Source organism: Triticum aestivum, chromosome 6A, assembly GCF_018294505.1.
Source record: "Triticum aestivum cultivar Chinese Spring chromosome 6A, IWGSC CS RefSeq v2.1, whole genome shotgun sequence".
NCBI lineage: Eukaryota > Viridiplantae > Streptophyta > Magnoliopsida > Poales > Poaceae > Triticum > Triticum aestivum.
In genome coordinates, this window is record NC_057809.1 from 558,037,364 (window position 1) to 558,050,920 (window position 13,557).

Consider the following 13,557-nt stretch of genomic DNA (forward strand, 5'->3'; position numbering starts at 1 on the left):
TGAGCTTTTCCTCTACAGGTGCTCCACTGCAAGTGATGCAACTTTACTTGTGAGCGAGGACGGCAGTGAGGAGCGCCGTCCGGACAGGGACGCCGGAAGACGTGCCGCCATGGCCAAAGAAGATGGGGATGACAAAAAATGGGAATAAAAAATCACCTAAGAGCATCTCCAATGGACGCACAGAAACTACTCTGTACGCTAAAATTCGGGTTTTTTAGGCGCTGGAAGCTCCAACAGAAGCTGTAAAATAGTGCATGCACAAAAAAGATTGGGCACGCGCTAAAAAGCGCTATCAGAAGCTGCAAATTTGGGGCGCCGGATTGCGTGCGCTTCACATTTTGTACTACGTGTTTTTTGGCATCTGCTAAATCGATGTTGGGTCTGGCACGCTAAAAGTGCTAGAGTGGCACGCTAAAACTATTTTAGCGGGTGAAACTTTTATGCGCCTGTTGGAGATACTCTAAGATGGTGGGCAAGGGAGGTCGGACTCAGCTGAGGCGCCACATGCAGTGAGGTAACCAGTGACGAGGTGGATGACAATGTGTATTATTACTCGTCCACCCCATCATACATGGGGCACATCAAAGCTTAGATCAGCTGAGAAATGATAGCAAACTCAACAATGTGACCAACATGGCAAACAAATCCTCCGTTGTCAGCACGACAACATGCAAAAACATCACAAGTCAAACACATTAGTTTAAAATACATTGCAATTAAACTGTAAGTAGTTTTAATATGGTATCATATCATTGTAGTTTTGCTGGAGGTTTATATGTCAAAGGCAAATTACAAATAGTTCTATTAAATCAAGATATGTTGGAGAAAGAATAAACAAACAAAAAAGGTAGGCCGGGGTTAACCTCGTCCTAAGTGGCGGACTGACTAGGCGCGTCAGCTAACCATCATATCATCCACATATATGGTCTGAATATGAAGGTTTGCAGACGGTCAAGACGTATAGGGAGTACTGACCGGCTGCATCCAGAGACGTTTGAGGAGGATTTGAGGCGAGTAGATGCTCTTAGAATGGGTTTTGCTTCGGCAGAGTTCCTTCCGCCAATTTGGGCACAAGAGTTCAACGTTAGAGCACGTAATACATCAGGGTTAAGCTTAAAGGTGGCGTAACCGCGTAAGTTTGCGTGCCTCTGTATTGCACTCGGTGTTTCACTGAAAGAAAAACTGTGCCATTGACATTGCATTTGTACTTTGTAGTCAACACGACTTTGCACAGGAGGTCGTCTCGACACACAAGAGGAGAGGAAATGTCACACCAATACCGTTTATCTAATCCTCGAGCAATCATCAAATCCATCACCGTTCGCATAAGTCGTGAATGCGTCGCAAATTTACATAGAATCAACAGAATTCAGCACATCAATCAAACCAAACTAATGCACACGCTGCTAGTAGAAAACAGTGGATCGAACGATCTCCAAACCAGAACAGCACAAGGAGAAATGGCACCGGGGATGGGAGGAGCATGATGACGCATGAAAAATCACCGGAGATTTCGCGGCCGTAACACAAGGAGAAATGGGAGGAGGGGATGGGAGGAGCATGACGCATGAAAATCACCGGAGATTTCGCGGGCGTGGCCTGTCTACCTCATCATGCCGACGGGCGTGGCCGGCGCCCCCATGACCTGGCCGCCGGTGACGCCCCGGTTCCGGCGCTCCATGTTGGCGTCCCAGCCGATCCCCATGTCGAAGCCGCGGTTCTTGAGCTCCCGGTACTCCTGGCAGAGCGCGCAGAGCTCGCAGCACCAATGGACGAGGAAGTCCGGGCACTCCCCCTCGTCCAGGTCGTAGTGCGCCCGCATCTTGGTGCGGTAGACGCACGAGTAGAGGCACCCCATCCCCGTCGTCGCGCAGATGGCCGCGTAGGCCGCCCCGCTCCCGGCGCACGCTGCACCAGCAACCCAATCCCTCATACGTCAAACATAGCCGGCGGATCTACCGAGCTAGAAGAAGAAGAAGCTGAATAAAGGGGGGGGGGGGGGGGGGGGGGGGGGGAGGAGAGGAAGAAAGGACTCACAGCAGGTTCCTCTGTCCACGATGTCCGCGATCTGCCCGAACGTGATGCAGGGGCACAGGCAGGTGATGAGACCTTCACGAGAGACACGGATAAGCTCAACTGACCGGCCATGGGCGACCATTGCTAGCTATCTAGTAGTTCTCCGCTCTGAACAAGAGGGGAACGGAGAGCACTTACAGTTCCCGGGGTCGTCCATGCAGTGGAAGAGGCCGGTGGACCAGCGCGCCAGCCCGGCGGCGGGGCGGGCGTGGTGGCTCTGGTTCATGGCGTGGTTGTACGTGGGCTGCTGCTGCGGCGGCGGCGCCGTGGGCGGAGGCCCGCTGCTGAACCTGTCGTACGCGTCGGAGGGGGTGGTGGGATACATTGCTTGGGAATACGGCCGTGCCCTGTTTATGCCCTGTGCTAAAGCCAAAGAAAGGACCCGGTTCCTCTTTAAAAGGAATCACTAGCGAGTCTCTCCCGAGTCTTTTCTTTAGTGCTATACTTTTCTATCAGTCAGTTGGTAATCTCTTATTCAAAGTAGTAATAATATCTAAAAAATCAGTTGGTATGTGATGTGACCAGTATTCTAGTGTCCACGAGCAGCACAGTGAGTAAATATCTTGGATGCTTCCTGCTACGCTTGGAGCAAGCAGAAGACGCTACTGCAGTACTGCTGTGTGCACTGTGCATTTTGTCCATGCTCTTGTGTCTTGAATGATTGCCGGAAAAGATGTGGGTGTATATTTCCTAAGTTTTATTGAATTTAAAAGTATTAATGTCGAAAACGTTCTTATATTATGAAACGGAGGGTGTAATTTTCGGGGAAGAACACAAATAGTGCTCGCCGAGCATCATTGTCATATATTCACGGTGTAAAGATCATACTACTGAAGTCTTGGTCTTGCTAGCCAACTCGTTAATAAAGAAAAAGGAGAAAAGTGAGTCTTGGTCTTGCTTTCAATATACTTTTGCAGTTTCCTATCCATACTGCCAACTTGTCGACGAACCATGCAACAAAAGTTGCTGTTCAAGGGGGCTAACCGCCGTTAAACATAATAAAAGTGGTTAGGTTTCAAAACTACTTGAAGTCTAACCAGACGAGGTGACAGCAAAGTTTTGGAATATGCAAGGTGGATATAGTAGTTTTTGCCATTGGTTTGCGCTACTTGTCTCGAAGACAGCTCCCTTGATCCGCCACATGCGAAACATAGGGAGCTTAAATAATCGATATTGTAGTACGTACTACTTTCTCTAATCTTGTTTAGTCTAACAACAGCTAGTGCGACGTCAAAAGGAAAAACAACATCTAGCTGTATTTCATTCTATTTTATATATCCAACAGCAGCGGAAGATGGATTAGTTATGCAAAAAAACATTAAAATGGAAATGCTAAAAATCTGACGCCGGGTTTTTAGACACGACAAAACAAATGTTTTTCATGACAAGTAGTAAGATGTCCGTGCATTGCACGAAACATCAAGATCGAGGGTGGACGGCGCCGGCAGCGGCCATCACACTAGATTCTTCCATGGCCTTCTGGATGTGGTGGGAAAGAAATAAGGCTGATTGTGAGAGACAAAGAGTTGTTTGTAAATATGGAAACAAGTGCGGGCATATTTTTGCAAAACTGCAACAGTTTGCTTTGTATGTGTCAGATCTAGATCCGATGGCTATTGATGGAAGATGGCAGGCACGCCATCATCACCGAATCAGGTTTTTATATAGTCATAGCAATTTATATAGGCATGAGATTGGCAAACTTAGTTTTGCAAGGACGGTAATTTCATGGCAAAAAATGAACGGAGACGAATGTGTCATACGCGCCAACTAAGCTTGCCATCCTCGCCGAACACAACTTATCATGAAAAACACTCGATTTGTCATGCCCAAGAATCTGAGGTTCGATGAATATTCGGGTGCTTACAACTGAAAATATTCACAAGCAGTGCACGTTTGGAAAAAAGAATTGCCTTGGATTGCCAGTGGCCACCCGCTGGTTTGGCAATGGCGAGACAGCTGACGTCACAGTGATACGTGGTTCGGACGTCGCACACTGGTACACATGGCGGTATCAATCCGCTGAAACTATCGACTGACGCTTACGCTTTACCTAATGGCTAAGCATTGACCGTACACGTTGCTTCTCGGAAGGAAGCTAATGCCAATATTAATTTTTGAACGAAGTCCCATCTTATCATCTAGAGACGGAGAATGCTGATCAAGTTGGTCACGACTGATCAAGTCCTGGCTGGTGTGTCATTGCCTCATGAGTTCTTTTTTTTCTTTTTTTCTTTTTTGCGGGTGATTGCCTCATGAGTTCAACACTATTGCTTGGTGGACTAATCTCTCTTGATCCGTTTTGCTATCTGGAATGGAATGGACCACGCTAGCGATCGGGCACAAGCAACACTACAACAGTATAGAATAATCACTGCATGCGTCCGCAGCAAAAATGTATGTGCATGCCGTTGAAGTCAAAGGCATCCGATTCCAAGTTCTTGGAGGAAGCATCGGGCATGCACGGGTGAAGTCACCAGGCTGCCAATGTTCTTCGAGCAAGCATCGAATCTGATGATAGACTGGCCGCCTGTCGAAAAAGCAGCCGATATCTTCGCCGATTGGCCCCGCCTAACAACGCATCAAACGTGCGCCGAAACGTGAGGCAACGGGAGTGCCCGTGAAAGCATGTAGACGTAGTTACCGCCATGGATCTCGGGTATATATAGCTCGGCATCAACCGCGGGGACGGAGGGGCGAACACGTACGCACTCTCTGTCTGAGGGAGCAAACCATTGTACGCACAGAGAGAAAGAAAGGAAGATCGAGGAGGATGGCGTTCATGCGGTACGACTACAGGGCGCTGCCGCAGGAGACGACGGTGGAGGAGTTCCGGGCGTGGCTGGCGCAGTTCGACGCGGACGGGGACGGGCGGATCAGCCGGGAGGAGCTGCGGGAGGCGCTGCGCAGCCTCGACCTGTGGTTCGCCTGGTGGAAGGCCCGGGAGGCGCTGCGGGACGCCGACGCCAACCGCAACGGCCTCGTCGACGGCGACGAGATGGCCAGGCTCTACGCCTTCGCGCGCACCAACCTCCACCTCAAGGCCGCCGACCTCGACGCCTAGCCGTAGCCTGGTACTAGCAGCAGCAGCCTCCCAATAATCTCTGTCCGATCGGTCCATCCATCAGATACGTACGTACGTACTCCTACTAGCTGGCTTGGATGCGATTGCTCGTGGCTGGTTGATTGGTACAGTATTAGGTTGTAAATAATCAGTGAAGTGGATTTTGTGTTGTGTGTGCTACTGGCTCTCGACCTGTTTCTTTTTGTTCTTTCCTGCTTCGGAAGTTCAGAATCTCTGAAAAATGAACGACTGAACCGATGCACGTGCCGGCATCTTCAGTGATCAGAACCGTATGATTTCTCCACTTGGAGACGTGGTCTGTGTGTGAATAATGATGCTTGGAGACGTTGTCTGACCGTTGCTACGTTGTTCTCTGCTGGACTTCCTGATGCATAAGCACCAACAGCTCCTACTCGCTGCACAGCGACGGACATCGCGCGTGCCGCTGCACACAACTTGATAACATGGTTTTCTGTTTTTCTAAGGGAGCGACCTGATTATCATTGATCAAGTTCAACCGAACAAAATATATCAAAACGAGGAACTGAAAATGGCTGTTCGAAAAACAGAGAGTTCATTTTTTTTTTCCGGGGGGCAGAGAGTTCATTCACACATACACACCAAAAAAAAAAACCCAGAGAGTTCAGATAAAACACAAAATTACATCAAAGTCGTTCGAAACTGTCAACTATAGCTCCATTGTTGAATACAAATCCTGAAAATTGTAGAATACAAAACCTATGCACTATGCTCAAATATTTGAAAGAGTCTCATACACAATAAGTGAGAACCTAAAATCATGCGATCCATCGTGGGCATGACCCACCCCTAGCAAGGTCACATGTCTGACGTCTACTATGTTATCATATGGTTGAGAAAAACGATCATGAGCATGAAAGAGTGTAGCCGTGAGAACAACAAAATATACTTGACACTAACCCGATCATGGGCAGTCCGGCCCGAAAAAACCCGAAACCAGGCCGTGCTTCTTTTTCAGCTCAAAAGTGAGCTCGGAAGGGCTCGGGCTTCAGTATCCGGATTTCCAGGCTGGGCTTACATGCATGCACACTAAACACAACGTTCTATTACCTCTGTTCCGAAATGTAAGTCACTCCCCCAACGACTTATATTTCGGAACGGAGGGAGTATTAGGTCTCGGGCTTGAGAAAAGGAACATTTGCAGGCTTCAGACCAAGTTTGGGTTTGTCATTTAGGGTCCGGGGTTTTTCAAGATGGGCCCGACCCAGCATATGTTCATGTTACTTACCTTCACCGCCACACCGCCCAAGTAGGCTAATAAACATTCATAACTTTTTGAAAAATGGGCACACAATTTAAAAGATTCATGAATTTAAGAATCACTTATGAAATTTTGAAAATGTTCTCAAATTGAAGAGAAATCTTCTCATATTTTAAATTGTATGTGCATTTATAAAAATCATGATTTCACAAATAATGCTTAAATATTTCATTAAAAAGTTCTATTTAAAGAAAATTACAGCCAAAATAAATATGTGAAGAATAAAACCAAAATAAAAAACCCAAAAGACCCGAAAGAAAACCACCGAATTGAAGATACCAAACAACAAACGCCACAGAAAAATCAGCACATGGACCGGTCCATGTGCGTTTATCCGACACTTTGTTGCATTTTTTTAAAACATATTTTTTAGGGGTGATAAATAACTTTATTCATCAAATTCCATCTGAAGTGGGATACGAATCTGGTTGTACGGAACGCCAGACCAGACGTGGCGACCGGGACCTCTAGAAAGGGAAAATTTAGCTAAACCGTGTGCTTCATAGTTCGCAGCACGACCCTCAAAAATAAATTTACATTGGACATTAATAGTTCTAAGGCGAATCTCACTGATAATTGCTCCATATCTTCCTCCCGTGTTGTTGCCAATATCCGCCACAACCTGTTTGCAATCAGATGCGATGACAGAATTGTGGATGTTGAGGTCCTCTGCCAAACACAACGCCTCCCGACATGCTATCGTCTCCAAAGATGTCGGATCAGTGACACCCTCCAGGATCAAGGCCGAAGCCCCAATATAATTCCCCGCTTCATCTTTGCAAACTGCAGCTGTCGCTCCTCCTCTTTTGGCGCGAACAGATGCATCAACATGTATCTTGTATGCTCCGGGAGGTGGTTTCTTGGGATTCTGTCTTTGTTGCGGCGGTTGGCTCACTCCTTGTCGGGGGCATCGGTTTGAATCATTAATCACACCGAGCTCTGCCATGAAACTTGTGATGAAGGAGTGTGTCTGGTGGGGACTTTGGAATATTGCCTCATGAATAGCTTTACGTCGAGCATGCCAAATCGCCCATGCCGTGACCGCCAGCAAAGCAAAGCTCTCCTGCGGCAAGCTCTCGATCAAAGTGAACAACCAGTTTTTTGCATTAGGTTCTGTAGTCGCCATGATTTTATGCAGCACTTCCTCATGTCCCAATGCCCATACACTCCGCGATGCGGTGCACTCGAATAACGAATGCCGCCATGAGTCTTGTACTCCACACAACCCGCATAGGCTAGAATCTGCCATATGTCGGTGCGCTCGTACATCGTTTGTAGGCAGCGACTGTTTCGATAATCTCCATAAAAACATTCTGACCTTCCCCGGAACTGAAGTACTCCATAAAGATTTCTACGCGCCAGAATCAGCCCTGGCACTGGATGGTCCTGTCGATCCCTCAAGACACGCCTCTCTGCGTTGTCTAGTTGCAATGGTCATTGAGGGAGTCCTGGATTAGGGGGTGTTCGGATAGCCGAACTATACCTTCAAGTCGGACTCCTGGACTATGAAGATACAAGATTGAAGACTCCGTCCCGTGTCCGGAAGGGACTTTCCTTGGCGTGGAAGGCAAGCTTGGCGATACGGATGTTCAGATCTCCTACCATTGTAACCGACTCTATGTAACCCTAACCCTATCCGGTGTCTATATAAACCGGAGGGTTTTAGTCCGTAGGACAACATACACATCAACAATCATACCATAGGCTAGCTTCTAGGGTTTAGCCTCTCTGATCTCATGGTAGATCAACTCTTGTAATACCCATATCATCAATATTAATCAAGCAGGACGTAGGGTTTTACCTCCATCGAGAGGGCCCGAACCTGGGTAAAACTTCGTGTCCCCTGCCTCCTATTACCATCCGGCCTAGACGCACAGTTCGGGACCCCCTACCCGAGATCCGCCGGTTTTGACACCGACATTGGTGCTTTCATTGAGAGTTCCTCTGTGCCGTCGCCGTTAGGCCCGACGGCTCCTACGATCATCAATGGCGATGCAGTCCAGGGTGAGACCTTTCTCCCCGGACAGATCTTCACCTTTGGCGGCTTCGCACTGCGGGCCGATTCACTTGGCCATCTAGAGCAGATCGAAAGCTACGCCATTGGCCGTCAGGTCATATTTGGAAGTTTAAACTACACGGCAGACATCCGCGGGGACTTGATCTTCGACGGATTCGAACCACTGTCGAGCGCGCCGCACTGTCACGACGAGCATGATCTAGCTCTGCCGCTGAGCAGTGCCCTGGAGGCCATACCCGCGTCGGCTCCGACCCCTAGTTCGGAGCCAGCTGCACCGATCGAGGACGGGCGGTTGGCCGCCGCCTCGGGGGCTGAGATCCTAATGGCGGTTGAGCCGAACACCAGCCCCATACCCTGCAAGACTCATGACTCCATGGAGCCGGATTCTTCTCCGGACTCCGAACTCTCCGCGCCCCTGTCGAGCGAATCCAATTGGACGCCGATCATGGAGTTCACGGCCGCGGACGTCTTTTAGCACTCGCCTTTCGGCGATATCCTGAAGTCACTGAAGTCTCTCTCTTTATCAGGAGAGCCCTGGCCGGACTACGGTCAGCAAGGTTGGGATTCGGACGATGAAGAAATTCAAAGCCCACCCACCACCCACTTTGTAGCCACTATCAACAACTTAACTGACATGCTCGACTTTGACTCCGAAGACATCGACGGTATGGACGCCGATGAAGGAGATGATGAAGAACCAGCACCTACTAGGCCCTGGAAAGCCACCTCGTCATATGACATATACTTGATGGACACCCCAAAAAAGGGAGAGGGCGATGGAACAGCGGAGGATGACCCCTCCAAGAAACAGCAAAAGCACCGGCGTCAGCGGCGCCGCTCAAAATCCCGCCAACACAAAAACGATGATTCTAGCATGGGAGATAATAATACCCCGGAAAGCGCCGAAGAACATCCCCCCGAGCAAGATTTAGCACAGGAGGATCGAGAAACCAGCCCTCATGAAAGAGCGGTCGACAGAGAGGTCGAGGACAATAATTGTATGCCTCCCTCCGAAGATGAGGCAAGCCTCGACGACGATGAACTCGCCGTGCCAGAGGATCCCGTCGAACAAGAGTGTTTTCAACGCAGGCTTATGGCCACGGCAAGAAGCCTCAAGAAAAAACAGCAACAGCTTAAAGCTGATCAAGATCGGCTAGTCGATAGATGGACTGAAGTCCTTGCGACTAAAGAGCATAAACCCGAACGCCCCTCCAAGTGCTACCCAAAGCGCAGGTTACTACCCCGATTAGAGGAGGAAGCACTCGACACGGCCGACAGGCCACCTCATGGCCGCGACAGAGAGGCCTCATGGCCCTCCACCCAAGCCGCACCCCGTACCAAGGACGGGAATACGCGTCGGACTTACGAGACATGTTGGAGGACAAGACAAGACAAACAAGATCGATCTACAGATCGCGTAGGCACCCCACGACTCAAGACGACAACCGTCACACCGGCCACAAATTCGGCAGGGCCAAACACAGTAGACAAAGCTCATTGGAGCTACGTCATGATATCGCCCAATACAGAGGCGCCGCACACCCATTGTGCTTCACAGACGAAAATAATGGATCATTAAATCCCCGAGGGTTTCAAACCCGTAAACATCGAATCATATGATGGCTCAACAGACCCTGCGGTATGGATCGAGGATTATCTCCTTCATATCCACATGGCCCGCGACGATGATTTCCATGCCATCAAATACCTCCCACTCAAGCTTAAAGGACCAGCCCGGCAGTGGCTTAACAGCCTGCCAACAGGGTCAATCAGCTGTTGGGAGGACCTGGAAGCCGCATTCCTCAACAATTTCCAGGGCACTTATGTGCGACCCCCAGATGCTGATGACCTAAGCCACGTAATTCAGCAGCCAGAAGAATCGGCCAGGCAATTCTGGACATGGTTCCTAACAAAGAAAAATCAAATACTCGACTGTCCGGATGCAGAGGCCTTAGCAGCCTTCAAGCATAATATCCGCGACGAGTGGCTTGCCCGACACCTAGGACAGGAGAAGCCGAAATCTATGGCAGCACTCACGGCACTCATGACCCGCTTTTGCGCGGGAGAAGACAGCTGGCTTGCTCGTAGCAACAACATGACCAAGAACCCTGGTCGTTCGGACACCAGGGACATTAGTGGCAGGTCGCGTCGCAACCAGCAGAAGCGCTGCATCAACGGTGACAATGCTAAGGATACGGCAGTTAATGTCGGATTCAGAGGCTCTAAATCTGGTCAACGGAAAAAGTCATTCAAAAGGAATCCGAGGGGCCCGTCCAGCTTGGACCGAATACTCGACCGCTTGTGCCAAATACATGGCACCCTTGAAAAGTCGGCCAATCACACCAACGGGGACTGTTGGGTGTTCAAGCAGGCAGGCAGATTAAGCGGCGACAATGAAGACAAGGGGTTGCATAGCGATGACGACGAGGAGCCCCGGCCACCGAACAACAATGGACAGAAGGGTTTTCCCCCATAAGTGCGTACGGTGAACATGATATACGCCACCCACGTCCCCAAGAGGGAGCGGAAGCGCGCGTTAAGGGACGTATACGCGGTAGAGTCAGTCGCCCCAAAGTTCAACCCATGGTCCTCCTGCCCGATCACCTTTGATCGAAGAGACCATACCACTAGCATCCGTCATGGCGGATTCGCCGCATTGGTTCTCGACCCAATTATTGACGAATTTCATCTCACTAGAGTCCTTATGGACGGCGGCAGTAGCCTGAACCTGCTTTACCAGGATACAGTGCAAAAAATTGGCATAGATCCCTCGAGGATTAAGCCCACTAAAACGACCTTTAAAGGCGTAATACCAGGTGTAGAGGCCAGCTGCACAGGCTCAGTCACACTTGAAGTGGTCTTCGGATCTCCGGATAATTTCCAAAGCGAGGAGTTAATCTTCGACATAGTCCCGTTCCGCAGTGGTTATCATGCACTGCTCGGGCAAACTGCATTTGCCAAGTTCAATGCGGTCCCGCACTACGCATACCTTAAGCTCAAGATGCCAGGCCCTCGAGGAGTAATTACGGTCAATGGAAACACCGAACGCTCCCTCCGTACGGAGGAGCACACGGCGGCCCTCGCAGCGGAAGTACAAAGCAACCTTTCCAGGCAGTTCTCCAGTCTGGCCATTCAACGACCGGACACCGTCAAGCCGCCCGGAGTAACCTACAACAAGACCGCCTGGCATGTTCCGAGCAGGCGTAGCAATTCGGCCCCGACCCCAACTCTCGCAAAAAGGCGACGCCGGTACTTCGCGTCCATAACTACGCTCTGGAGATACCCTGGGCATAGGGGGAGGGGCACCATCACGGCATGCCCAAAACACGGCTTAAACCGCACCAGGGGCTGCCGATTTTTTACTTTTCTCTTACTTTCAAGACTCTACTCTCCGGAAGGACTGTTCGGTAGTTCAACTACCGCACAAACGATGCAAGAACCAGGAAGCAGACAAGCCATGCATTACGGAAATCACAGGTGGTCTCTATCACGAGCAGTATACCTGTTTCGCATACTATTCCGCAGCTTGCCCCTGGAGCAGACATGTTAAATAGTCCAACTTTTCGTTTATCACATTACTTGTATCGTTCTACTTTGATCGCAGCCATTTTAATGAACAATGCATAACTTTTGTCTATTTTTTGCATTACCTTTTTTTCCTTAATGACATGTTGCACCCGTACACCTTGGTACGGCCAAAATACGCCAGGGGCTTCAGTACCCCTCAACATGGTGTAAGAAGTCCGAACACTTTCACAAGTGCGGCACCCCGAACTTATAGCATTATATGCATCAGCTCCGAATCATGTCTTGGGTCAATAGTTGGGTTTGCCCGGCTCCTATGTTTTGGTGCCTTACGTTCCGCTATATCGGCTAAGGTAGCACTAGGAGAACCACTGCGATTGTGCCCCAGTTGAGCTGGGCCGAGCACCTCAGTGGAGAAAGCTAAAACTGACCGTCATGATGAGGCGAGAGCTGGTCGCTGTTCGAGAGGTCTTTTCGAGTCCTTAAAGACTTATGCCGCTTAGGGCGAGGAGTCGGCTCTGTCCGGCCAAGGCGTGGATAGCGCCCCTAACTCGGTCTTCCGAATACTAGGGGCTTCACTGAAATTTAAAATTATAGAATTCTATGGCTAGGTGAGAGTGTTCACGCATTATAGTCCGATTGCCTCGTTCGTGCGGCTGAGCGCCTCCCTCGAAGGACCCAAATATGGGAAAAAGAGCGCCCAAGTTTATCCCCGAACACCCCAGCACTAGCGGCAAGGGGGCAGAAGCCGACGACTCGCCATCTCTCAGTATTGATAAACAGCCGCACAGAAGGTAATATTTTAAATTCAAGCAGCATTGCTTAGCGCATATGAACAAGTTTTCAGCGCACAGGATAACACGAGCGGGTTTTATTCAAAAAAATACATCCTTGGTACATTCATCCGCAACAAGGCGGGCACCCTTCAGAACATCCTTATAATAATTCTCAGGCTTGCGATGCTCTTTCCCCGGCGGTGGCCCGTCCTTCACAAGCTTCTCCGCATCCAGCTTGCCCCAGTGCACCTTAGCACGGGCAAGGGCCCTACGGGCACCTTCGATGCAGACGGAGCGCTTGATGTCTTCAAGCCTCGGTCAGGCCTCCACCAGCCGCCGCACCAGCCCGAAATAGCTCCCAGGCAGGGCCTCTCCAGGCCACAGCCGAACTAGGAGGCCCTTCATGGCCTGTTCGGCCGCCTTGTGGAGCTCGACCAGTTGCTTCAGCTGGTCGCTCAGGGGCACGGGGTGTCTGGCCTCAGCGTACTGCGACCAGAACACCTTCTCCGTCGAGCTGCCCTCCTCGGCTCGATAGAATGCGGCGGCATCAGATACACTCCGGGGAAGATCTGCGAACGCTCCTGGAGAGCTCCGGATTCGGGTAAGTAACAGGTAACTCACGTTTATGTGTTTGCTTTGCATAAAGAATGCCTTACCCGCCGCAATCTTCTTCACCTCATCCAACTCCTGGAGGGTCCTCTGGGACTCGGCCTTGGCATTCTCTATAGCTGCCGCGAGCTCGGACGCTCGCGTCTTCGAGTCAAGCTCCAAACTCTCATGTTTCTTCATAAGAACCTGG

The 13,557-nt window shown here is 50.0% G+C and overlaps 2 protein-coding genes across 2 annotated transcripts; one reads left to right on the plus strand and one right to left on the minus strand.

The window, feature by feature from the left end:
* Positions 1-1,171: 1,171 nt before the first annotated feature.
* Positions 1,172-2,457, minus strand: LOC123128486 (cell number regulator 1). The gene is made up of 3 exons (XM_044548508.1): positions 2,215-2,457; positions 2,038-2,109; positions 1,172-1,908 (listed from the first exon to the last, which is right to left on the minus strand). The coding sequence occupies exons 1-3, from the start codon at positions 2,399-2,401 to the stop codon at positions 1,604-1,606; spliced, it is 564 nt and encodes a 187-aa protein (XP_044404443.1). The 5' UTR covers positions 2,402-2,457; the 3' UTR covers positions 1,172-1,603.
* Positions 2,458-4,780: 2,323 nt separating this feature from the next.
* Positions 4,781-5,363, plus strand: LOC123131025 (probable calcium-binding protein CML17). The gene has a single exon (XM_044550799.1). It carries the CDS (start codon positions 4,850-4,852, stop codon positions 5,138-5,140), a length of 291 nt encoding a protein of 96 aa, XP_044406734.1. The 5' UTR covers positions 4,781-4,849; the 3' UTR covers positions 5,141-5,363.
* The last annotated feature ends 8,194 nt before the right edge of the window (positions 5,364-13,557 follow it).

Excerpts from the sequence above, each read along its gene's own strand:
- LOC123128486 (XM_044548508.1), bottom strand. The coding sequence starts at position 2,401 with ATGTATCCCACCACCCCCTCCGACGCGTACGACAGGTTCAGCAGCGGG. Across the intron at positions 2,110-2,214 it reads CATGGACGACCCCGGGAACT|GTCTCATCACCTGCCTGTGC; the intron begins GTAAGTGCTCTC and ends TCTCTCGTGAAG. Across the intron at positions 1,909-2,037 it reads CGTGGACAGAGGAACCTGCT|CGTGCGCCGGGAGCGGGGCG; the intron begins GTGAGTCCTTTC and ends TTGCTGGTGCAG.
- LOC123131025 (XM_044550799.1), top strand. The coding sequence starts at position 4,850 with ATGGCGTTCATGCGGTACGACTACAGGGCGCTGCCGCAGGAGACGACG.